Source organism: Guillardia theta (assembly GCF_000315625.1).
Source record: "Guillardia theta CCMP2712 unplaced genomic scaffold GUITHscaffold_84, whole genome shotgun sequence".
NCBI lineage: Eukaryota > Cryptophyceae > Pyrenomonadales > Geminigeraceae > Guillardia > Guillardia theta.
The window spans coordinates 186,837-212,337 of NW_005434590.1; the positions used below are offsets into that span (position 1 = coordinate 186,837).

The following is a 25,501-nucleotide window of genomic DNA, read 5'->3' on the forward strand; positions in this document are numbered from 1 at the left end:
TGTGCCGAAAAGCAAAAGTATGTGGCAAGGAGAACACAAAAGTGGCAGTAGACGAGCATAAATAGAAATTAGGACGTGAATGAAGGAGACATTGCAGTGTGGATATAGTTCGATGATTTTACGTTGGAGAGAGCAAGGAAGTGAGAAAGATAGAGATCGAACTTGAGTGGAGGATTAGCTGAGAGAATTTGATATTTGTTGTCAAAGCAATCAATGACTCTGGTATCAGCAGATAACGACTGCACCAAAACAACAAGTGGCTCCGAACATCAACCCCTGAAAAAATGTCCGACAAGATTGCAGATCATTATTCAATTTTGGGTCTTACTTTCGGCGCAAGTCCGGAAGAAGTTAAGAGCGCTCACAAGAAGCTTGCTTTGAAATACCATCCAGATAAGAACAAAGGAGATGAGAATACGGCAAAGCTTTTCATGCAGATCCAAGAGGCCTATCAAGCTCTGTCTGATGAGAAAGTAAGAGAGGCTTACGATGCGATGGTTCGCGCGAAGAAGCAGCGAGAAGCGAAAATCAATGAGATGGACAAGAAGCGGAAAGCCGACGTGAATGCTCTCCTTGAAAGGGAACGTCTGGCAAAAGAACGTAGGACGGATGATGTTGCAACGGCAGAGAGCAAGTACATGAAGGAGCTAACCAGAATGCGGGAGAAGAACAAGAAGATTATCGAGGAGGCTGAGGCAAAGAGGAGGGCAGAGAATGAGCGCAAGGTAGAAGCCATCCATGAAGCCTTCCAATCGAAGGCAGACAAGGAACAATCGAAGAAGGACCAGCTCGAAGAATCCCAGAGGACTCTCAAAGTGAAATGGGTCAAGAAGTATGGCATAACGACAGAGTTATTGTCCAAGATCTTTGGTGTGTACGGAGAGGTAGACAAAGCTGTGGCAGGCAAGAAGTCAGGGCTGGTGGTCTTCAAGGAAAACGCGGCTGCAGCCAACGCGTCGCATGCTCTGAAAGCAGGAAGCGTCGAAGAGGCTAAGGATTTTGGGATCTCGGTGGAGTGGTTGAACGAGGGGGAGGCAACTGCAGGAGACACGGGAAGAGACGACCCCAGCAGCGTCCCAGCAGAATCCTCAAATCAACCCCCCGCCACCCACATGAACGGCAACAACGCGGAAGGCATCGGGAGTCAGATGCCAAGTTTCTCGAGTTTCGATCCGAATGCCGGGGCTGCGGACAGCAACCTCCTAACGCACAGAGACTACGAGTCCTTGACCTTGATGAGAATGCGTCAAGCGGCAGAACGGCAGCGGTTGGCGGCACAACTGGCCGCTGAAGACGGAGAGTAGCCTTATATTCGAATGAAGGGTCTCGATTTCATCTTTGCAAGATTTGTTTATTGGCCGTGGTCGATTTCCATTCAATGCTCACGTGCTCTGGCTCAACGGGTGATATCGAATCTCTTCCATTTCAATGTCTTATTTGCAATATTCGTGCTAATATCTTCACACCGTTCCACCTGTTCCACTAGACAGGCTCTATTGCAGTCCTTTCAATGATTTCTTTCGTCTTATCCCTGTCGTGCCCAATTTTTCTCTGACTTGAGTGGGGTCTTGACTTATTATTTTCCTCCTCTTCTACTACCAGCCATGACTTGATTAATCTCTTCCGTACACAAACAAGGCTGGCTAACGCTGTCAGTGGAGAGCAGAGGTCAAACGATTTAATATGTCGAGAGCGGGAGAACAGGTAAAACAAGTACAAGAATATGGCAGGGAGCGTGATCTAAGAATGTGAGTGGAACACGGTTTTCCATAAAATGATGCGAGCAAGTTCGACAACAAAGATCAAAGAAGCCTCTGGTATCCGAAGATTGTGCTGGTGTTCAACATGGCAACTGAATGGCAGCATGGTAACAAGGCAAGGAACGGCATTATCATGAGCGTGTGAAAAACGAAGCAGGAAAGCGCGCAAAAGCCAAGGTACCCGGGATACACTGCTGTGGAACATTGAGAGCAAAATAGCATCGTTGCATGCTGTGGCTACAGGTGGGCTGCTGGCATGAAATCTTTCGAAGCTCTTCTAGCATCAGGAGCCACCTTTCCTCTGCTGCAGGAACATAGGCAGGAGAACAGCAGGAGAACAGCAGGAGAACAGCAGGAGAACAGCTTCAAGGAGTGTTATTATTAAAGGATGTTAGTAGGACAAGACTGCTAGCTAGCCTCCCTGTCCTGCTTGTTTGACTACCTTCACCCGGTACCCCCCCATTTGTTCTTCCGACCCCTGCCGACACACAAGAAATCGTGAATATCCTTCACACACCCCCTCTTATCCCCCTTGCTTTCTGCTCAAGACCACCCCTCCGAGACCACCCCTTGCCTTGTGTACCCCACTGATTTCGCACCCGCATCCCCCGATGAAATGGAGGCTGGCTGGCCCTACTCCGATATCCACGAAAAGAGGTGTTTTCAAACGACCCTTTCCATCTCCTGGTAGTAAGTAAGTACGAGATACCGGCCGATTGTAGGCCCGGGGTCGCATAGCCGGCCAAGGCTGCTGACTGCACCTAGCGATGGTGGAAGGGAGCGAGACGAAAGTGAGGAGTGAGAGGAGTGAGAGGAGCGAAGCGTGAGAGGAAGAGTACAAGTTCAGTGAAAACAAGACATACAACATGATCTGCGAGAACGCGGTAATGGACACTAAGCATCTTGAGACTGTGCCAGCAAATCAGGGGTCACCGTCGGTTGGAAGGATGAAGATTTCTGCAAACGGTGGGACCATACTCCACGTAGACGAGGTAATCACCCAAACCTGATGCTTTTGTATGTGTATCAGCTTTGCTCCTATGCATCGTCGTTTCTAGCATGAAAGTTGCCTCTGAATGTCACACCATAAACTCAAAATCACTCAATTTGATTTTTAACAGTGCTCTGATGCAGAGCAACTAGTGACAAACTTTGCTTTTGTTCAGGCATTCTGTCGGTTGGTTGGCCGCCAACGAGATACAATTGTTGATCATAGCCTGAAGACACTCGACTTTTTCATGTCCATCCAAGATGGCGACGAACGCGTTTCTGAGAAGCTCAATTTGTTTCTGTCTGAAATGGAGTCAAATCCAAGGTGTATGACATTCGGTGAGACAAGCTGATAGATCAGACGAGACATGGATTCTGATCATCGGTACTTCTTGCAGGCGTGAAAGTTCTGAGTCAGAATGCGGAGGATGATCTGTGTATGCAGATTTCAATGGTGATATATTTCTTGCCATTGTTCACTTTCCCCCCAACTTATCAGACATCAGCAGTCGGAAACAGGTCAAAACATATGTAATGTTCTTCATTGTCTGCTATTGAGACCTGGTATAAGCTGTTTTTGTATCGTTTCTTCTTTGATTGACATGATCAACATAGAACGAAAGCACTTCGACAAGCTTTGGTTTACAGATACAGCTGCACAAGTGCTGGTTTCCAACCACAAGATTTTGAAGGTGAACGAAAAGTGGAAGCAAAGTTTTCTGTTCGAAGAGAAAGAAGCTCTCAATCGCAGCTTGAAAATCATGGAGGGGCCTCTCTCACAGAAGTCCAACATCCTTGAATTGCAAGAGGCATCCCTGGCTGGGATGAAGTTGCAGAGGACTGTGACGCTCTACTGCCGAGATGGCTCTCCTCAAGTGACGGTTGTTGAGGTCAAACCTGTACTGAGTGACAAGAGGTTCGAAGGAAATGCGCTAAGCATTTGGCAAATGAAAACAAGCTGCGCTGTAATGGAGAAAGATTTCTGTTTCTCGCAGGATGTCGCGCAGGTCATTACAGAGGTTCAAAGTCCGTTTCGTATCGTCAAAGCAAACAAAATGTGGTGTGAGAGATGTGAATTTACAGGAGATGAGATCATCGGCAAGACGTTGGAGATCATTCAAGGACCGTCAACCAGCAGGGATACCTTGTCTGCTCTCTCAGCTTCTATTTCCCAAGGGGTTGGTTTCAAAACCACCCTCGTAAACTACACCAAGTCCAAGGTGCCGATTCTCAACCAACTTGATATCTTCCCACTGCTGTGTGATAAGAGCGGGTTTCCGTCTCACTTTGTCGGGAATATGGAGATATCTTGCCACCCTGATTTCCAGGAGATAGAGAAGTCTCCATACCCGTGTTCTATTGTTCTAGCAGACTATCCTCATAAGGTGGTAGTCAGCAATTCTTTGTGGCAACAATGCAATGTCCTGCAAAGTGTCAAGCAAGTTCATTTGAGGGAATCGAAATCAGAAGACGGAAAGGAAGAACACAGTTCAGTTGAGACAGTATTTGTGACAGAAGATTTAAAGCGATTTGTCACTCGAGCTCGCATCCTCAACCTGAACAAGTATGGCAGCAACCTCGTCACCCACTACGTCCTGGTATTCGAACATTGGGGTGATGACAAGCAGAACATTACTTCTCCCTGTGTCGCATCTCGTGAGGATCAGGTTACCATCCAGGAAGATGGGTCCGTGCGACTTATCATTGGTAGAGAGGTCGTCGAGCACTCCAACATTGAAGCTTCCTTGCTAGATGAGTTGCTGTCTTGCAATCTGCTCGTAAGCTGGAATCTCATTGGAGATCATCTACATGTCGTTGTCCCTCCAAACATTTTGAAGGATACGGTATCAAGCGACTGGTGCCATGAACTGGCTCGTGACTTGGGCAAGTGGTATTCATGGTGGATCAGGGTCTTGTGGCTGCATAGCATGTACAACAACGGAGAGATGGAAATCTCAGATTCCAACACGGCTAATGACTTTGACGTGCTCACAAACCAAGTCATGCGTGACTCAACTCAATTATCTCATGTTGATCTGGAATCAAAACGATTCTGTCATAGCACTGCTTGGGGAACCTTTTGGAAGGACTCGTACTTCTTCAAGCATCAAGTCAAAATCCAGATGTCTTCACCAGTGTTGGAGGGACATGAAGAGATTCTTGAGAGCATGCAACGCCAAGGATATGTGTCTTCATGGGAACAAGAGGACGAAGCTCTTGACATATGTGTGAATGCCGCGCAAGTGCTGCAGGATTGTCAAGGAGTGCCATGGGTCTCTCAATGGAAAGTCGGCCTCGATAGGTGGGAAGGATGGTGGATTCATTTCTTGTGGCTGCATTACCGGCATGAAGACGTGAAGGAGTTGACTGCCATGTGCTTGCATCTCCTTGATGACCTGCAGCTCATGAAGGTGATTGAAAGCAAGAACGAGCCCATGTGTCTTGAGCAAGAAGCTGACGTACACGGGACCACCACTGACATCCAGATCTCCCCGGTTGGCCATGGCACGCTGCGCTTTCTTCATGAGGAGATTCTCAAGCAGATCAATGCCATGGGATACTCCATTGAGTGGGAGTTCTCTGATGACGAATCAGAGCTCTTCATACGAGCGTCAACGGGGATCTTCCATCAAGCTGATTGCGCGTGGACAGCAACCTGGGCCAACGATCAAGCATCTGGAGATTGCTGGCTAGATCGCATCAAGTTCCTTGTTGGCTCTCAGAATCATCGGACGAGAAAATATGCTGTCTTGGACGAGTGTTCTGCCATCAGTGATACAGCGACAGACGCAAGAACGTTCATCATTCCCCGAGGAATACTGTTGCAAGAGAAGCGAGACCTTGGCCTCTCTCGGCTTTTTGAAAGAGGGCTCATTCTCGACTGGAGCTGGGAAACTGAAGAAACCATTCGTATTGTGGTTGGAAAGGACTTCTGGCAGAATCATTGCGACGCGTCTTTGTGGTGCAACAAGTGGATAAGTAAGTCGTACCCAAAGTATTCATGGGTGCCAGTATGGTTGTGTTTGCTGTGGATGATGAATGTGGATGAGGAGTTTGCCTCGGAGACGTCCTCATGGGAGAGAGAGACTGACCTAGAAGCCTGCCTGTGCTCCCTCATCCTTGATGGGCTGTATGTGTTCGATGAATGATTGAATAAATGCTGAAAGACTCTTGCTCAGTTATAGTTCTGAGCCGTACACTACTGCGGCCGCACTATCGGATCGCGGGGCCCGGCTGCCACGGCTCAGGGGGAGTAGGCTAGCCTCACGGTACTCGGAACCGGGGGGCCCGGACCGACCCGACCAATTGGCCCAGCAGGCGTACTGCCGGCGCGGCCCGGCAACTGGCCCGGCGGCTCGGAGGCGCGGCGCGCCGGGGACCGTCCGATCCGGCGAGCCGAGTCCGCGCCGCCCGTAGCGGCGGCATCAGGTTCGTGACGCCGCGTCGGAGATCAGAGTCACGGTCAGCCCGGGCGCCCCGCCCCGGTCACTGCGGCACCGTAGTACTTTTAGGTTTGGTTCTCGCTGTCTTTTCTCTTCTCGCCGCCGTTTGGCCTGTGCGACAGTGTCAGGGTCAAGCCTCCTCGACTCTCCTGATTGTCCTCGTACTGATCTTTAACTTAACTTTGAGTAAAAAAACTACGGTGACAGTCACCGCCGCCGCAAAGTTCCGACTCCGGGTTCCGAAGTTCGGAGTTCGCGGCCGGGCCGGGCCCTTGCCACGGTTCAAGCGGGCCCGTTCCGAGTTCCGAAGTTTGCCTGGTAGACCCCACATGTTCCCTACTAGAGGTGACATGTAGAGAGGGTGGGTGGTATAGAGCTGTGTCCGCAACAACAAGGACTACCACCCCCTCTATACCCCCTTACCTGGGAACACAGTTGTGTTTACTGGTAAAGTGAGTACCCCTACGTCTGACTGCTAATGTTGGGGTAATATTTGGATTTCAGATCTTGCTTTGATTCCTGTCATTCTGAAGGTGGGTAGTGCAAAGAAGGGGTAGGGTCTACGGCATGACTCCAGGGTGGGGTAGAGTATTAGGAATTCAGCTACGAAAAATGTGGGTGGGGTAGTAGGATGTGATATGTGAATGGGTAGGGTATCGTTATCTAATGCTTCTACTTGGGGGTGGGTGGGGCTTGTACTGTATGAGAGAGAGTAGTCAGGTTTTGGGCCTTCAGGCAGGGGATCCACAATGAAGGGGTGGTGATATGACCCCCACCCTATCCATGTCATCAAAAATGGTAATTCAAAGTACCCTTTTTTACTACCCCCTGAGCTAGGTACCCGTACAACAACAAACCACCCTCACACTGCAACCCATGTTCCTCGGTACCCACCTATGCGCTTTACACACCAGTTGCAGCCTCCCTTTTGTAACCCCCATTTTTCCAATGAAGTACCCACCCGTTTATATACCCTGCTTCGAAAATACTGTCGCAATGCAACCCCCCACCCTAATTTTACACCCCACCCCCGCCGTTTAGTGCAACCCGAAATCCCTTGTACCCCTTGACTCCTAAACTGCTTCCACCCTTTCCGTTTCTGCCCTACCCCCCTCGTACCTACACCTACCCCTTGTGTCACATGATGTACCCCATTTGTTCCCTCCTTGAGTTGGTACAAGTAGGTAGGGCTCATTTTGCTACCGGTCTGAAACGGACCCTACCTACAAACTCCTTTTCGGAACCCATTAATTCTGATCACCCCCTATAAAGTATCGAGCAGGTAATCATCCATGAAAGGTGGGTACATATCTCTTTGAGTGGGTCCTTCATACTTCCCTGGTGGCCATATTTTATTTTTTGAAGTGATATATATGGGAAAAGGAGGGGTAAATTTTAATTGCAAGGGGTACAAAAGTATGGGGGTGGGTCACATAGGGATAGAGTAGGGTTATATTTTGAGGTCGATCAAGCCGAGGGGTCCAAAGGCTTACCGGTACACCCCCACCCCATGTTTGAAACACCTATCCTAATAGTTAGTACCCCCAGTTACATGTCTATTTCCCCTACCCTACCCAATTACAGACTACCCCTTCCTGACATCTATCACCCCCTTTGGTGGTATCACCCCACCCCAAATGGAACTAAACCCCCCTACCCCTACCCCCAACTAAAGTGTTTCGCCGCCCCCAGATCAGGACAAACCCCATGGCCGAAATGCCGAACAAGAGCCAACCGGTGAGGCAAGGAGAGGAGGGAGGAGGAGGGAGGGGAGGATTGAGAGGCCAGATACATCAGAGAGATGCGAAGAGTGAAGTTAGGAAGACAGGAGAGATCGAGATATGAAGAAGGAGCATCAGAGAAAATGGAGCGAATTTCATGCTGGTTACCAATGAAGGCAGTTATAATCTGCTTGAGGTAGAAGACAGTAGATGCAGCGCTCGCTTTGAAAACTATCGCGAAATGGAAATTCAATTCGTATGTTAAGGTGCAAAGCATTACTTGTTCACACTTAAAACTGCAAGATTGGCCAGTGAAAGAGATTGTCTGTATGTTGGTTTGTACCCCAGGATCAGATGCATTTCGTCTATAAAGCTGTTCAATTGATTCGTGGTGCCAAGTTCGAGCACGCCATATTCTTGTTAGCACATCGTGTAGCTAGAGCACTTGCATGCATGAGAGAAAAAGATGCGTTGATGTTGACTTGTTTTACAAGGTCTTCGGTGGCTTGTACCAGCAAACAAAGAAGGTACCGATTGGCTCAGGATCTTTTGCAATGGTACTCGCTCTCAAATGCTTCATGGAAGCAAGGCATGACGTTGGTACTTGATAGGTTTATGAGGGAATGAACATATCTTCAAGAGAGATTGTAGCTATCAAGAAAGTTAGCTGGGAGAAACTGGAGAAACAGCCAAGATACATTGAACGACACAAAAACCAGCTGCGAAACGAGTTGGCAGCAATGCAAACGTTGAATCATCCCAACATTGTGCGTCTACTCCACCACCAGAACACACCCAAGTACTTTGTCATGGTCTTGGAGTTTTGCGCCGGCGGCGATCTAGCTTCTGCCTTGCGGAAACGAAAGCTTCAAGTGAGTGGGATGGATTTAGTTTGGCATGTGCCAAGTTGACGGATTTGCAGACAAAGAATGAGACGATCGATGAGAATCTTGCTTGCAGACTCACCAAACAACTAGCCGATGGTCTCAAGGAGATGCGAGTGTTGAACTGGGTGCACAGAGATCTGAAGCCGGGGAATCTGCTCTTGTCATGTGAAAGACTGGAAGACGCAACATTGAAGATTGGAGATTTCGGGTTCGCGACTAGGTTGAAATCGGAGAGCTTGGCTCAGACATGGGTTGGATCGCCTTTGTACATGGCACCTGAGATCCTCACGAAAGAGAGTGGAGGTTACGATGCAAAGGCTGGTGCGCCTCCATCAACTCTTGACTTTCCGATCTCAATGCTGTCACAGATTTGTGGAGCGTTGGGTGCATCCTGTTTGAGATGGTAAAGGGTAGGCAGGTAGTCGACGCTTTGTTTCTGCTGATGAGAAGATTGTAAGCTTCTTCCCCAGCCTTATGGGTCAAGCGCACGCGACCCCGAAGAGCTGAAGCAAGACATTAGAAGTGACAACAAGTATCAGCCGGTGACTGCCGTGATCGTCAAGATGTTTCGCTGATGATGGTCGAGCACAGGAACCGCCAATCTTGCTGAGTGATGAGCTTGAATCTCTGTTAGATGCTCTTCTGTAAGTACAGTTTGAATCTTGTTGTCTGTCGGAGCCAATGACTTTCGGATTTTAGACAAAGAGTTCCCGCACAGCGAATGTCCTACGACGAGTTCTTTGAACACATTTGGTTCGACATGCTGGAAAGCAATTCGCTGCCAAACAGCGTCTCAACCAAGATGTTGGGGTTGATGGAGAGCACCACCCAAGAGCAGACAGGAGAGACGGCTGAGAATCATTTCACTGCCAGCAAGTTGAGGGCATCTGCCAACTCTGACAAGGTCTTGTTACTTGTTGTCCCCATCAGCATCGTGATTTCCCTCTCAACACAGGCCATTTCTCACCTGATTTCCGAAATTATGTCACCCACAGCCAACCAAGTCGACACGAAAGTGAAGTCGAAGGTAGAAAAGCGAGATTCTGACATCAGAAAACAATCTTCACCTGCAACAAGTCAGCACTCCAATCCTGAGGGTTCATCGCGATCCAGCCATGATGCTGAAGAAACCGTTCCGCGACCTGAAGACGAGCCTTCGAAATCGAGGCCAAGACCGACAGCAGAGAATCCCAGTGAAAGAGTTTCGGAGAGAGTCCGGAGCAAAGATGGAGGACACCCCACAAGGAAGGAGAGCACGCTGCAGAGGATATCGGAATACACTCATTTCCACGCTGACGGCAGGCCCATCGACGAAGAGTTCGAGCTGGTAGACAGCATCTATCCCGGCGAGCCCGTGTGGATCGAAGTGAACAAAGGTTGTGACCCCCGGCAGACCCCGATGGACCAGCAGCGGAGCAAAGGATTCATCCTTGAGCAGAGCGGACTTCCACAGGAGGTTGTTCACGAGGGAAAGAACCTTGAGCTGCTGATACGAGATGTGATCCAATGCACGCGCGAGATCGTGGAGATCGCAAACGATCGGTTGAGGAGGCAGAGGCCGCTGGCTTCTCAGGCGCTCGTCCTCTACTTGTGGTCCATGAAGATCGTGCACAGAGCGCTGCTCCAGATGCAGCACATCCAGCGTGCATGCGGAGGCCTGCTTCCTTGCTGCCTCATGAAGGACTGGCAGGATTCGATCCTTGGGCATCTCGCTGACGACTATGAGAAGGCAAAGATCGCCATGCGCCTTTGCATCGAGTCCTCCAAGTCGTCCGAGTGTAGTTGGGTGACAACAGGAGGGAACCTCAACGATCACGCCATGGCGTCTCCCGCTGCTCCTCGACCTGATCGCATCGCCTACGACACGGCGATCAGGAGCGCGAGGGATGCGGCGACGAGAGAGCTGCTGTATGGGTCGGAGGAGTCAGTCAAAGACACCAAGGTGCTCTACCAGCGGGCAATCCTCCTCCTCTGCTCGCTCATGCTCGATGGGAGGGGCTCAGCACGCGACATGGAGATTCTCTCCATGTACTCGGGGATGCTAGTGGAGCGTATCGAGCTGCTGGCTGCCAAGGGGGAGGGACGGGGAGCAGACGGCATGGCGGAGCTGGTGAGGAGGTGCAGTACTGTTGGGCGACTGTGGAGCGACAACATGCTTAGGGGGGCTCCATCGTACACGACCAGGAGCTTCATGGGGAGGGCAGGGCCTGTACCTTGAGGGGAGACATGGGCGTTTCATTTACAGGCGTTATGGACTTGTTAGTTTCCCACAGCTTTTGTGTTTTGAATCGACTGCCAGTCCTCGAACTCCTGCCATGACCAGACTTGAGCGGCTTGATTGGGAGGCGAGGAGGATAGAGGAGGCAGGGGAGGCGAGGGATGAAGTGGAGGCAGATTGAGGTGGAAGGGAGGGGGAGCAAGCAGCAGATTCGCACCTTGAGCACCAGCCTAACAATGCTGAGATTGAGCGGTTTCGTAGTGTAGCGGTTCATTCCTGTGTGCCATGCTAGTCAGGAGCAACGATGACGAGGGGAGGGAGGGGAAGGGGAGAGAGACGAGAGGGAGGGAGGGAGGGAGGGAGGGAGGGAGTGGAAGGGGAGGGAGGGAGAGGAAGGGAGGGAGGGAGGGAGGGAGAGAGGGAGGGAGGGAGGGAGGGAGGGAATCGAGTCAAGTGCTCACCCGCATTGAGACAGTCCGTCTCATCAGTTGTCGCAGCATGAGCCGTCATGGCGATTATGTAGTAGGGACGCTCGTTGGGGGCCGCCTGACCAGCATGTCAACAGAGCAAGAGAGCCTGTGAGCGAAGAGGGACGAGATGACAGGGGAGATGGAGGAAAGAAGAGGGAGGAGACAGCAGGGAGGATCGAGGAAGGGGAGGGGGAAGGGAGGAAGAAGCAACACGAGGAAGAGGAGGCAGGAGGGAGCGATAGGAGGGATATCCTGAGATCACCTTGGCCTCCCACTCGCGGATCTTCATGGTGGCTTCAATGCCGTCCATCAGGGGCATGCGAATGTCCATAATGATGAGGTCGAAGTAATGACGCCGATTGGTTGCCAGATTGACTCCTTCGACGCCTGCCATGCTTGTCAGAGCCAAGACCAAGCAGACGGGAGAAGAGCAGAGCGGGAGCAGAGTCAAGGGGAGGAGAGGGGAAGCAGAGGAGTGGCGAGGGGAAGGGGAGGAGAGGGAGTGGAGGGGGAGGAGAGGGGAGGGGAGGGGAGGAGAGGGAGGGGGAGGAGAGGGAGGGGAGGGGGAGGAGAGGGAGTGGAGGGGGAGGACAGGGAGTGGAGGGGGAGGAGAGGGGAGGGGGGGGGAGGAGGAGTGGTTTGTCATTCACCGTTGTTTGCAACTTCTACTTCGAAATTTTCTTTTCCTGAAAGCAAGAGTGAATCCACCACCAATTCCTCCTCCTACCCATCCCGACTGCCTACCACCTCCCTCCCCCTCCCTGCTTTCTTCTTCGCTCACCTAAAGTTTTCTGAAGCATCGCAATCACAACTTTCTGGTTGACAACTTGATCCTGGCGAGAGGTCAGAATGACGAGGGAGGAGGACAGGAAGGAGCAAGAGAGGAAGCGAGGGGGACCATGGGGCATGGGCAAGAAGGAAGAAGAAACGAGCAGGAGGCGTGAGAATCGATGAAGCAGCAGGGGGCAAGGAGGAGATGCCAGGAGGGGGCTGAGAACAAGGAGCATCAACAACCTCCACGATGAGGATTCGCATCTTGGAGATGGGCTGAGCATTGTTTGTCGCCGAGAGCGAGTTGTTGGACTCCTTCGTCGCATCCTTCCCCCCGTTTATTTCCTGCACTATGTGCTGGGAGTACATCAGCACGCCAGGAGGGAGGAGGGCAACACAGTCACCAGGAGTTTCGAGTACAAGGCAGACATCTTGACTGGGCGCAGAACGAGCTTGTGCAGATCGCAGGATACCTGTGAGTGCGAGAGATCAGCGATACTCCCTTCCCTTGCCCCTAACGCCTCCTTCCCCTCCTTTCCCCCCACGCCCCTCTTGCTCCTCCTCCTCCATCCCCTATCCTTCCTCACCTTGTACTTGCCACCCCCCTGCTCGTCGAGATAACCAACGACGAGCAAGCTGTTGAGTTCATCCTTGCTCCAGCCATCCAGCAGCCCGTTCTGCAGCTGACTATCGATGATGAGCACCGAGGGCCTACCCTCCTTCGCCTCCTTCTCCTTCTTGTCCCTGAGCTCTGCCTTCAGTCGCTCCATCTGCTTCAGCGTCAAGTCCATGGCGGACGCCGCTGTGAAGATATCGTCGATATCCATCCCCCAGAATCTGAGCATCTCCTTCATCATCGTCTTCGTTGGACCCTCTGGCAGCACCAGTCGAACTTTTCCCCTGCTCACAGTCAGTCCGCAGCCCCTCCCCCTCCTCCTCATCCCTTCTCTCCCTCCTCCCACCTCCTCTCCTCTCCCCTCCGCGTCCCCAAAATCAAACTCACACCCTCCATCTCCATTGCACACCCTCCTCGCCTCCTCCCTTCTTCCACCTCCTCCCCTTTCCCTTCCTCCTCTCCTCTCTCCTTCACCAACCCCTGCCCCTCCCCGTCTCGCCTCACCTCAGCGAGTCCCTGGCCATGAACTTGGGGAACGTGAGCTCGAAGTCCCGTCCGGAACAGACAGGGAGGGGAACGACGATGCGGAAGGTCGTTCCCCTCCCGTCGGTGTTGCTGACGCACTCGATGGTCCCGCACATGGCGCTCACGATCCTCTTGGTGATGGCGAGCCCGAGGCCGGTGCCTCCGTTGTTGCTCATGTGCTTCGAGGGCAGCTGGGGAAGAGCAGGAGTCAGCGGGAGGAAGGGGAATGAGGGGAAGTGAGGAACAACTGAGAGGAAAGCGGATGGCCCGGAGAAGAGGACGGTGCAGTTGGTGCGGAGAGGATTGGAGAGGCATGGAGGAGGAAAAGAGCGAATAGAAGTCGAGGGGAGCGGAAGGGGGAAGGAGGGAAACGCCGGACAGGAAGTCAGGGGTAGGAGGCAGGGGGCACCTGCGAGAAGGGCTTGAAGAGCAGGTCCTGCTGCTCCAAGGGGATCCCCTCCCCGTTGTCCCAAACTTCAAGGCACACGAACGCCGAGTCCGCCGGGGCTTCTTCCTGCAGTCGGACCGACAGGATCACCTGCCCCCCTTCGTCTCTGCAGAATTTCACGGCGTTGTCGCAGAGGTTAATCAGGCACTGGCGCAGACGGAAGCTGTCCCCAAGCAAAAACGGGCAAGTTCCCAGCTTGCAGCTCAAGCACAGCTGGACAGCAAAGTCCACCTGCTTCCCGCTGACTCGAGCCGCCATGATATCGCTAAGCTCGTCGCTGAGCTCGCCGAGGTGGAAGGGCTTCTCGGTGAAGTCGATGGAGGAAGGAATCATCTCGTGCTTGCTCGACTGGCTCCCATCGTCCGACCCGTCCGCCTTCGCCTCCAGCTTCGCATACTCGAGCACCTGGTTGATAATGCCCAGGAGGGCCTCGGCTGAGGTGAGGGAGGAGCTCACGTACTCGCGGTGGATGGAGTTCAGGTCGTCGGCCTCGAGGAGGAGCGAGTTGAAGGCGACGACCGAGTTGAGGGGCGTGCGGAGCTCGTGGCTGATGTTGGCGATGAACTTGCGGGAGAGTCGGGCGGAGGTCTCTGCCTCTACACACGCCATCTGCAGCGCTCGGTTCATCACCTCAGTTCGCAGCACCGTCCTCTCCTTGCTGTCCTTCTCAGTCTCCATCTGCTGTAGCCTCAGCGTCGCCACCGTGTCGAGAATGCAGAAGTTCCCAGTCATGAGCGCGACTGTGTAGATGGCCTTGGCAAGAACGTCCACGAAGGTACGGCAGATGCTGAACTGAGTGTCGTCGAGAACGTGGAGGTGGTGGAGAATGTGGAGGGTAGGGAACGACAGCCACAGCAGGTACGTGTAGATCTGAAGGCCGCGCAGCGAAGTGATCTCGTAAGTAGTCGCGGCCTGCTTCACGTTCCGGTCGATGATCTGCCATATTCTGTAGTAGACGACCACGAAGCAGGAGGCGGCGCAGCAGAACACGGCCCATCCTATGAAGCAGGAGCCGATGATGTTGTGAGTAAGGCCCAGCACGAGCATCAGCTCGTCCCAGCAGATCGCGTTGATCACCAACGGCCAGTCAGGAACCAAGTTCTCCTCCATGGAAGTACCCAGGCTTGCAAGGACGAGGATCATGATGGGGGTCGTGCACATCCATTGCATGAAAAACTGGACGGCGATCGGCTCGCCTGTGGTGTCGTACATAGGGGTGAAAACGTCCAGGACGGTCGAGACGTACACGACAAAGGCAACCATGTTGATGAAGAGAGCTAGGCTGTTCAGCTGTCGCTTCTTTGCAGAGACCTGTATGGAAAGAGAGACGAAGATGAGCAACACGTCACAAGCCAACATCGTCGTTATCACCTGGAAAACCATCCCTGATATGTCCATGATGATGCAAACTCCGAAGATGAATGCTGCTAGCACCTGCAGCATCGCATGAGAACAAGAAAACATTCTGCAGTGTCAACGCACATTCACAAACTTCGATTTGTCCAACGTGACCTCGTCAGATTGTGCGGAAAATCCCATCTTGGGCTTGCAATATCCCGATAGCACCCAACTTCCATACACAAACCCAACGTATATGAAGCACCACACGATGAACAGAGCTACTCCAGGCATTTCTTTCTGGGCCTTCTTGATTCTTGTAGAAAAACTTCCTTTCTCGTCATTGGAGCCCTGGGTAACCGAGGATTAGACGGAATGTCAATTTCTCGATTTTCTATGCAAGCATGTTTACAAGACAAGAACCGACAAAAAGTATTGCACACAATCATCTGAGTAATACAATCATCATAGTAATACAAGCACATCAGTTTCCAAGGAAGCCTTCTGATTCAGGACACAAGGATTGTGAGAAAAGATCAAGCCTCACTAACTGACTTCAAACTAGCACTTACAGAGTCGCTGATGAACGACGAACTCTTTGTCTTAGTATGGAATGAGTTCTGCGACATTTTGTTGCGATAGGATGAAATCAATGGAGCCTGATTCAATGAATGTACCACAGGAATCAAAGTGCCATTCTGGAGAAAAGAAGATCGGTAAGAAACCAAGAACAACGATTCACAACACTGCAACGTGTTGTGAAGTTTCACCTCAGATGGCGACGCAATGTGCACTACTCGTGATTTGGCCACGCCATTCACAGACGGGAAATCCTATCGACAGGTGTCAACAACATTAAACGGCAACAACGGAGGTATTCCATGTTAGAGATCATCATCCCTGAGAAAAATTTCTACAAGAGACATGTAATTGCGTTCTTAGTCGGCACCCTCGCTGGCGAACGAATCGAACACACGCAATATCTGATTTCTTGCTCTTGCAACCTTCCCAAGTGTACGCATGTGCATCCATGCATCTAACCTTCTCCATATGTTCGATACTACAACATGTTGCAGCCAAAGAAGCTCAAACGCAACCACATCTGCGATAGGTTCCCCATCCTTTGCTTCGATCTGGTACATCGTCCATTGGCATAACCTCTGGTAACAAGACTGACTGATATGGAGGCACATCATTACATCTGTGTGAATATTATGAAGCTTTTGCCTATCCTCTTGCGACCCCTCCCACCTGCTGCAAACTTCACAACTCTACGGTCACGCTCTCATTGAGAGCCCCCTCCCTCGCAGTCCGCATGCCTCACTGCACACGCCTGCCTCTTCTTTCCAACCTCTGATGCCTGCTCTGAACCTTGATTATCCTCTGTTCTCATCAGCACAGCGGCTGTTCCTCTTCCTCTTCCTCTTTCTCCTCCTATCGCCGGCCCCACCGCTGCATTTCCATCCTCGTTCAGTTTTCAGTCAACTCTCTTGACCGCATGCCCCCTCAACCCATACACCCACCCCCATACCCTCGTATCTATTCGTCCCTTTCTCGAAGACCCCCCACCCCCTGGACTTCCACCCCATCGGAGATCACCCCCCAATTTTACCACTATTATCACCCATTCTCATCGAGATGTAACACCCACCCCCTCCTATAAATCTACAAAGCTTTTTTAACTAGCTAAAATACCCCACCCCCCCGGAACGAATCGAATCATGGCTAAAGGTAACGTGACGATTGGTAAAACTTTATAAAATGTTTTGCTGTCAGTAATAAAGGTACTTGGAGTTTGTACCACATCTGCTGATTTTTTAGGAATCGTTGTACTTGTTCCACCCGCCTACCACGAGATCAATAGCAATACAGATGAAGCTTCCCGTCGGTAGAACAACTTGGTACAAAAGAGTTTATAACTGTTTTTGTATGCGTATAAAAATCGGAAATTATATGAAACGGTACCAATGTGTTTTGGGGTAACAGTTCAAAATATTTGGATATATTCGGAATAGTTTGAAATTCCACCTAAATATTTGAAGGAGTTGGTTCCCTTTCGTTGTGGAGGGATATGACCCCCAACGACCCACGTGGAATCACCATCTTCAGCCGGCGGGGTGGTCATATCGTCAAGACAAGGAGGGGTAGTACAAACAGCAACAGTCGCCTAGGAAGGAAGGGTGGTGGGGTCAATAAATATCCTCGTGAGATCAAAATGTTTTATATTTTTTAAAAACAACATTCGAGCCCCCTGTTACCACGGTTTTATATATCTGGGGAAGTGGGGTACATCTATAGCCCTGGAGTGGGTAGAGGGGGTGAAGTAAAACAGTGTCTGACATGATTCTTGATTTTAAAATGAAAGGATCTGATTTTGGTTCAGGGGTGGGTTAATACCCCACCCTTCAATCGTAGCCACTGTGTCGAGAATCTTCTCGGGTAGCAGACACTATAAAATTGCCTTGTGGGGGTTTAAAAAACTATTTTGTAGAAGTCAGCAGATCACGTGATCACATAAAGCGGGTAGAACACATCAGTTCCAACATAGCCTACCATCGATATTCTCTATATCTCTTCCTAGTCTCAAACGCATATGCCCCTACCCACCTGCTCCTTGTCCCCCCCTGCACCACCGCGGTCATCATCACATGCCATGATGGCCGATCAGGGCGGTCACGGGTGACAGCCCGGCGACGAGCCTCCGAGCCTCATGAGTGCGGCCGGCCGGCCGGGGGCCGGGCGGGCCGGGCCCGGATCTCCGGTCGGAGCCGCCTCGGATGCCGCCCGGCCGCCCGGCCGGGCCGGGCGGCCCCCCCGCTTCGAGTCGGAGGCCCGGCCGGCGGCGGCCCGGCCCGGGCCCCCATCATGGCACTGGCAGTCACCGTTGAGTGATGACCGTGGATCATCGGATGGTCACGGGTCACAGTCCAGCACTGGCGGCAGTCACTGAGTGACTCCGCCGGGCGGCCCGGCCCGCCGCGCCGCCGCGGTGCCCGCCATCCGATCATGCGCATGGCAGGGCCCCGGCGGCCGGACCGCTCGGAGAAGCCGACTCCCGGGGCCCTCAGAACTGGCGGCCGAGCCTCAGTGAGGTTCAACGGTTGGCTGCCAGCCTGCGTGTCGGTGATCGCCCGGCGCCGGCCCGGCGACTCGCCGGGCCCTCAGGCCTCAGAGCCGTCACTGAGGCGAGTGTCGGAGTGCCGCCGGGCCGCCGTGCCGCGGCCACCGCGGCAGTGCGTGCCGGAGTGCCCGGGTGACTGGCAGTGCGCCGCCGGCAGCGGCTGCGGCGGCCGCGCCCCCCGGCCCGGCCCGCCGGGCCGCCCGGGGCCGCCGGTCACCGAACGGTGCCGCGCCAACTCAGTTGACATAGCTCACAGGTGACCGCACGGTTCCGAGTCCGGGCGGGCGGGGAGGGGTACGACTACTACTGATATGAAAGGGGAAGGAGGGGGTGGTGAACAGGTCCGAGAACGGATAATTCGTATTTTCAAGTGCTGGGTCCATACCGTGCGAGTTTTAGTTTAAAAAGATCTATCTTTCGGAAACTTTCTCTCAATATTCAAACATAACCGGAATATTTCAGTCTGTAACGCTTGCTTTTGAGGGGATGTTTTCAAATTCGGTAGTCATAACTAAAAGTTTGACAATGCCTGTATGCTGCCGCTTCCTTCCAAGTTCGGCCGCACTTGGTTCCTTTGTTGAGCTACAGCACTGAGCTAGCATGAGACCTCCTTGCTCCTGGAACTTCCTTCCTCCCTCCCTCCTCCTGTCTCTTTCTCTCTCGCCTCCACCCTGTCTCAGAGTCTCCCTGTTTGCCGTTTCCCTCTCCTACCAGGCCCTTCTTACATATGTGCTAAGTTTGTCATCCTTCCATCTTTACCTCCATCTGCTTCCATTCAAGTTCTGCTCCTTTTTGTTCCAGATCTTCCTTTCAATCCTGCATTTCTTGCTCCTTACCGTGCCTGATCTCGCTGCTTCCCCCAATTCCATTAACCTCTCGCACTCCTAGAAAGCTCATTTCTTATCATTTCCTTGGCAGGAATGACAATAGGAGAAACCATAGCGTCATGTCTTGCTCCTCGGATCTGCAGATGAGCTGAAGGATGGATAGGTTTCAATAGGTCTCAACGGCTGTGGTTTGACTACCAAGATCATGAGTAGACTGGGAGAGCTGCTGAGCACAATTTGATCTTTCAAAGTGTGAAGAATAGACTGTGACTGAGGCAGCATAAGAATGAGTGTGTACGAAGCTCCAGCTCCGTTGGTGATGTGTTCTCATGGGGGTTGATCTCTGGTTCACAACTTTTCCAGATGCTTGTTATGTACGGCAGCATTCCAAGATCGATGCAAGAGATACATCTTCAACCAGGACAGGCATGATGTTTCAAATGAAATATGCTGCGATCTGTTGTTTTCCTGTCCTATGAGCGTTTGATGATGAAGCTTCAATGAGAAGAGCTCGAAGGCTGGTTGTCATTCCAATTGATATCTGTTGGGATTCAGGTCATCCTTGTTCAAAGCGACGTCAAGGGCGGGTGGGCGTATGGGAGGATCGTTGCATCGGAGTACGAGACTTCCTTCGTCCGTGCACAGGGGTGAGCTTGTTGGGACACCCTGCCATTTCATCTTCAACTTCGTAATTTTGATATGCTCTCGCAGCTTTTTCCCTCTTGCTCATTGCAAAGCATTGGAACCCATTAAGGTCTGAGTTTGACAGTGCTGATAGAGTTGAGCGAGAGGCATCTTTGTGTTGGAGGCGTTTGTTTCTTGATCTGTTTGAAGGGAGCAATGGAACTTGTGGAGTGATTTGTTTTATGCAGGTCAGGAAGCCAACCAGTCAAGACCCAAGACAGGCAGGAGTCGGTCTTGCTGTGGCCTTTTCCCATGGAATCTACGGGAGGCTTCTGATATTCAGCGTGAAGAAAGGTCTGGGGAATCAAAAGTCTTGCAATGTGATGACGAGTCAGTTTGCAGGTTCAGCAGCAGACAGATCTTGTGTTATGAAGGTAGTTACTCGATCATGAGAGAAGGAGTCTGAGTGACCTCGAATAGGTTGGAGATGAGATCTTGGCTATTGATGGCCGTCCAGTACAGGTTTGTCCACTTTGAACCGTTATTGCGCTTGTTGTTTTCCATCATCCATGCATTGCATGAAGATGGAACAAATGTACCGTCTGACTCGTTTGTAGCGTCTAGATTACAGGGAGATCGCAAACATGATCCTTGGAGTGGAAGGTTCCATTCTAAGGATCAATGTCGTTGATTCCATCCTCAAGATGGAAAGGTTGACAATTTTCTTCCTCCTCCCTCCTCCTTCTCCTCTATCCTCCTTATCCTTCCCTGCTCTCTCCCTCCTCCTCCCTCCTCCCTCCTCCTTCTCCTCTATCCTCCTTATCCTTCCCTTCTCTCTCCCTCCTCCCTCCTCCCTCCTCCCTCCTCCCTCCTCCCTCCTCCCTCCTTCTTCTCCTCTAGCCAGAAATGTGATTTCCCTCTCTCCTTCCTCCTCCCTCCTCCCTCCTCCCTCCTCCCTCCTCCCTCCTCCTTCTCCTCTATCCTCCTTCGCCTTCCCTTCTCTCTCTCTCCTCCCTCCTTCCTCCTTCCTCCTCCCTCCTCCCTCCTCCCTTTTTCCTCCATACAGAACACAAACTTCGCATGCAACCAACCAATGTTTTCACAGAGAAATTGACCTCATCCGAGAGCCTCGTGGCGAGCAAGTTCTCTCTCCTCAACAGTTCAGCAGGATGAGGGAGCTCGTTGTTGACCAGCGGCAGGTTGTCAACCAGAGGCCTCAGGAGGGAGTCGTACAACAGTCAGCCCTGCAAGACGTCAGGACAAACCTGAAGCAGAATAATTTGCAACATGTCAAGGCAAGCTTGCCAGCTCCGAAAGAAAATCTGCAGGCAGTGCAGGTGGCAAAAGCTGAGGGTGAGCAGGAGTTCATCTTTGCTGATTTTGACGCTGCGGTGAGTTGTTTCCCTGTTTCTTCCTCGTGATATCTTCTACATCCTGAACCATGTGCTTATTCTCGTCCTCGTCTTTCTCTCTCTCATCCTCGTCCTCCTCCTCCATCCTCAACTTTCTCCTTCCTTGCCTTCTCCCTCCTTTCCTTACAGACTTCCATGCTTGGATCAGCGTCACTGACGTTTCTCAAAGGTTCAAGACATCCTGAACGGGAGGTTTCAGCAAGCAAGGGACAGGATCGCACAGCTGCAGAAGCAATCCAGCGCCCTTGGACTCTCCCAGTCGTCTATCGAGAAGCTTTCCTTCAGCGCAGCCATTCACAAGGCCATTCAAATGGAGAAGATTTACTCCTTGCAGAGGTCCCCGAACCCTCCAAAACCCACTTCTGCAGTCTTGAAGCTCAAAAATGCGATCTTAGAAGAAGCGAATGATAGGGCGCAGAATCAGCAGCAGCAGCAGAAGCAGCAGCAGCAGCAGCAGCAGCAGCAGCAAGGGAAGATCTTACAAGAGACTAGTTTCGATCACCGGAGCGTGGAACTTGAGACCCTTGCCCACCCTGCCCCGGGACCGGAGGCGGAGGACCTCGTCCAGAAAGTTGAGATGGCAGAGAAGGAAAGTCGAAGGTTGGAGATGGACTACCTCAACGCTGTAGAGGAGCTCACACTCGCAGAGAGAGCAATTCTGCAATCTCAGCAGGAGATTGAAAAGTTCCGATCGTCTCAGGTTGATGCGAACGGGCAAGGCACGCAAGTCGTGGAGGAGGAAGCTCCTACAGCACTTGAAAATGTGCAGAACAATGCGGAGGAGCAGGAAGAGAATGTGGAGGAGCAGGAGAAGAATCAGGTGCAGCAGGAGCGAGTGGCGGAGGTTAAGGTGAGCGCGACCACGGTCAAGGATATCAGTGATGAAGGCGCGAGCATGGTGAAGGATTGGTGCAACACGATCTTCGACGAGCAGGAGAGGAGGATGAACGTGCAACTCAACATGGATCTAGAGCAGCAGGACAAGGAGGTCAAAACCCCCAGGCTGGCTCGGGTCGTAACTTCGTTCACCTCCTCCGGCCCCAACCAGATCAATCTCAACGTCGGCGATCTCGTTGAGCTGAACTTCTCGAACCATGCCTGGGCCGTCGGCCGTGTGGTCTCCTCCTCCTCCAACCCATCTGCCTCGAGCAGGTTTGGCTGGTTCCCGTCCCAGTGTCTTGAGAAGACCGAGGGAGGAGGAAGGAGAGGAGAGGAGAGGATGGGTCGTTCAGAGAGGGACTCAGTACTTGAAGCTCGATCTCCTCCTCATCGTGCTCACACAGACTTGGACTTCATAGCGCAGGAGGCTGACACAGAAGCAGCAGAGCAGCGGCAAGTCCCCAGGAAGACGCCAGACGCGAGCACAGGGAAGCAGGAGCCCCTTTATGAGGCACCGCAAAGAGTCGAGGGAGGAGCAGGAGCAGGAGCAGGAGCAGGAGTGGAGGACCCCGAGGCAGGAGTGAAGGTGAGGCCTGTAGGGAAGAGGAAGACCTCTGCGACTCCAGCGGCGGAGCAGAATGTCTGGCTCAGTGCTGTTGACCTCGCCAAGTTTCAAGGGAAGACAGGAGGAACCCCATTGAAGCAGGTACCTCCTCCTCCTCCTTTCCTGTCCTCCTCCTCCTCCTCCTCCTCCTCCTCCTCCTCCTCCTTCTCCTCCTCCCTTCCCTCTCCTCCCTTCTTCCCTTTCCCATCTCTCCTCTCCTCTTGCTCCTGTTCCTCCTCCCTGGGCCTTTTCCTCCCTTTTCTCTCCTCCACTTTTACCTCCCCCTCCTTTGCTCTCCTCCCCCCAAAACCCTTCCCGTTTTCCTCTCCTTCCCATCTCTCCTCTCCTCTCACACTTCGTCAAGGACCTGGACAGCTCCGACGCCTCCTCCTCCGAATTCACGCAAGCGCAGTGGGCGCGTCAGCAGCTCCTTGCCAAGGCGCAGATGGAGCGGGAGAAGTACACAGCCTTCGATTCAGGAGCCGTCTCGAAGCAGGCGCAGTGGGCAAGGGAGCAGATTCTAACGCAGATGAAGGACGGGCAGGAGAAGGGAGCAGCAAAGAGCTCCTCTCCCCGTGCAGAGGACAGGCAAATGAAGTTCGATCCCTCCTCCGTCTCCCAACAGGCCAAGTGGGCGAAGGAGCAGCTGAACTTGCCTGAGTACAACGGGAAGTATGGGAAGGGCAGCAGGAAGGAGGGCGAGAACGGCAGCGTCGAGGTTCTGCCATCCTCCTCGCAGCTTCCTTCTTCTCCAGGGGATGATGAGGACAGGGAGGAACGACGCCGTCGTGCAGGTCTGGCACGCAGTTTCCTCACAATCCATGATGTGTTGTTCGTAGCGATCAAGAGGGCGTTGTTCCTGCAGGGATCCAAGGAGGCGGAGCAAGGGGGCAGTGGAGGAGGAAGCAAGCAGGAGTCAAACGCAGCAGGCGATATGGGCAAGATTTCTCAATACGCTGTTGAGAAGGATGGGGAGCAGAAAGGACAAGCAGGCTCAGCAGATCTCCCAAACTATCTCATCCTCAACAACTTCGAACCACATGTGATGTCACTTTGACGTCTCTCTGTATCAGCTCCGTTGCTCAACGTTCCTTGGCAGATGTCGCCTTCAGTCAACATCTACGCACCTTACCTCATTGGACATCAGGCAAACTACTCTTACAACCAACAGCCCGTCCAACACCAACAGGTTCGACTCGTCTCTAACAGCAGTCCCAACCATCTCTACAACTATGACTTCACTTACCTCTGTCTCCTCCATTTCATGGCTTCCCCTCATGACTTCTCCCCAGCTGCTCAGCCCTCGAGTGGTCGTCAGTCCTTCACAGCTCGCTCCCGGAGTCTTCCGAACTTCCTCCTCCTCCTCCCCTCGAATCTCCGGTATCGTACCCGGCCAAGAACAGCAGCAGCTGCCGCTGGCGTATCATACCTTCTCAGGCATCACACACACGTCTCAAGTAAGTCAGCTGTTGCGTCTGCTTCGTTGGAAAACATCAGTTTTCCTCCTTGGTTTCACCGCTGTCCCTTCCTCCCCCTCTCTCCTTCTCTCCTTCCATCTCTCGCCCTCTCTCGCCCTCTTCCTCCTCCTCCTCCTCGTCCTCCTCCCCCTCCCTTCCCCCCCCCCCCTCTCTCCTCTCCTTCCATCTCTCGCCCTCTCTCGCCCTCCTCCCTCCTCCTCCCTGCTCCTTGACTTCCTACTCTCCACTCCTTCTCCCTCTTCCTCTCTCTTCTCTGTTTTCTCCTCCTCCTATCGCTACTCTGCTCTGCTCTGCTCCTCTTTGACTTCCTGGCAGCTCAACACTTCTGAGCAAAGGAGCGCGGTACCGCAGATCCCTCCACAGTATCTGCGCTTCTGAACGCTGGGACAGACAAAGTTTGTCTTGACAATATTGAGAATGAAATGGAACGCAACGAGATGAGGAGACATGCGGGTCAAAGTGACTATCGTCTCTCCTGAGCTTTCTTACGTGCCGCGTTGTCCTTTCAGAATGTGCATGTCAGAGGCGGGGGGGAGGGGGCAGGAGGGAGACAAGTAGATTGAGAGGAGCAGGAGAAGAGCGATAGAGGAGCATTGAATTAGCTGTGTGGTTGGACGAAAGTTTGATCGATTCTGGGGGGCAGGGCAAGGTGAACGGAGGGAGCCGAGAGAAAGGAGGGAAGGAGGGAGGGAAGGAGGGAGGGAAGGATTGAGGGAGTCATGTTCATTTGCACAGTCTGAGCTCAATGTTTGTTGAAACCTTCTGTCTGCAGAATGACTTAAAGCATGGAAAGGAGAACGTTCAACAGGCTAGCGACTTGTACAACAAACCAACAAGCACTTTACACTTAGAATACTTTTCTGCGGAACATCTGTACAAAGAAAATTGTAATCATCTAACTCGCAAGTCCATCATCGCGATGATTTTCATCCAACGCAATCATCTCCTGATGAACACAACATCGGCTTCTTCGTCTTCAGCGCTGATTTCTTCTAACGGGAACGAGAGGTACCAGGCAAGCCACTCAGAATCAAATTTTGCTGCAGTCTCGTCGCCCTGCTCTATCAACACTCTACTAAGAGCCTGAAGGGTCAGTGGTGACTCCTACACCCCAGTCAGCTCTTTGTCGACATCAGCAAGAGAACATCTCACCACAGATTTCATAGCCTCTTGATGCTTCAGGAGCAAGCTTGCTGAGAGAGCCATAGCTTGTCTTGACATGGCCATAGCGTTCTTGAGTGAGGCAAGGGCCAAATATCACAAGAAATGGAGGAAACAGGGATGGGTTTGACGGGACGGAAAGAGGAAACGGAGCTTACGGAAGGGGCAACGGCGAGCGCAAGGAAGGAAGGCGGGGCGGGGGGGGGGG

General features: G+C 52.3%; 6 protein-coding genes across 6 annotated transcripts; 5 read left to right on the top strand and 1 right to left on the bottom strand.

Annotated features, from left to right (window-relative positions):
* Positions 1-284: 284 nt before the first annotated feature.
* On the top strand, positions 285-491 carry GUITHDRAFT_77181 (hypothetical protein; the record flags this gene model as incomplete). Its single annotated transcript, XM_005825366.1, has 1 exon — positions 285-491. A coding segment is annotated over one exon (207 nt), but the record flags the coding sequence as incomplete, so codon positions are not given.
* Positions 492-3,718: 3,227 nt separating this feature from the next.
* Positions 3,719-4,045, top strand: GUITHDRAFT_77195 (hypothetical protein; the record flags this gene model as incomplete). Its single annotated transcript, XM_005825367.1, has 1 exon — positions 3,719-4,045. A coding segment is annotated over one exon (327 nt), but the record flags the coding sequence as incomplete, so codon positions are not given.
* A 505-nt stretch (positions 4,046-4,550) lies between these two features.
* Positions 4,551-5,924, top strand: GUITHDRAFT_154708 (hypothetical protein). Its single transcript, XM_005825368.1, has one exon. The coding sequence runs from the start codon at positions 4,679-4,681 to the stop codon at positions 5,897-5,899; it is 1,221 nt and encodes a 406-aa protein (XP_005825425.1). The 5' UTR covers positions 4,551-4,678; the 3' UTR covers positions 5,900-5,924.
* Positions 5,925-7,900: 1,976 nt separating this feature from the next.
* Positions 7,901-9,854, top strand: GUITHDRAFT_165210 (hypothetical protein; the record flags this gene model as incomplete). Its single annotated transcript, XM_005825369.1, has 9 exons — positions 7,901-7,930; positions 8,409-8,441; positions 8,526-8,786; positions 8,837-9,122; positions 9,170-9,219; positions 9,272-9,343; positions 9,393-9,445; positions 9,501-9,705; positions 9,757-9,854. Coding segments are annotated over 9 exons (1,086 nt in total), but the record flags the coding sequence as incomplete, so codon positions are not given.
* Positions 9,855-13,376: 3,522 nt separating this feature from the next.
* GUITHDRAFT_77158 (hypothetical protein) lies at positions 13,377-14,476 on the bottom strand (the record flags this gene model as incomplete). Its single annotated transcript, XM_005825370.1, has 3 exons — positions 13,377-13,592; positions 13,811-14,044; positions 14,096-14,476. 3 exons carry the CDS (start codon positions 14,474-14,476, stop codon positions 13,377-13,379), a joined length of 831 nt encoding a protein of 276 aa, XP_005825427.1.
* Positions 14,477-19,421: 4,945 nt separating this feature from the next.
* GUITHDRAFT_144227 (hypothetical protein) lies at positions 19,422-24,510 on the top strand (the record flags this gene model as incomplete). The annotated part of the gene is made up of 14 exons (XM_005825371.1): positions 19,422-19,451; positions 19,691-19,782; positions 19,847-19,889; positions 20,008-20,113; positions 20,162-20,193; positions 20,240-20,281; positions 20,377-20,471; positions 20,826-21,150; positions 21,341-21,507; positions 21,679-22,756; positions 23,019-23,696; positions 23,754-23,843; positions 23,947-24,111; positions 24,448-24,510. 14 exons carry the CDS (start codon positions 19,422-19,424, stop codon positions 24,508-24,510), a joined length of 3,006 nt encoding a protein of 1,001 aa, XP_005825428.1.
* Positions 24,511-25,501: the final 991 nt, after the last annotated feature.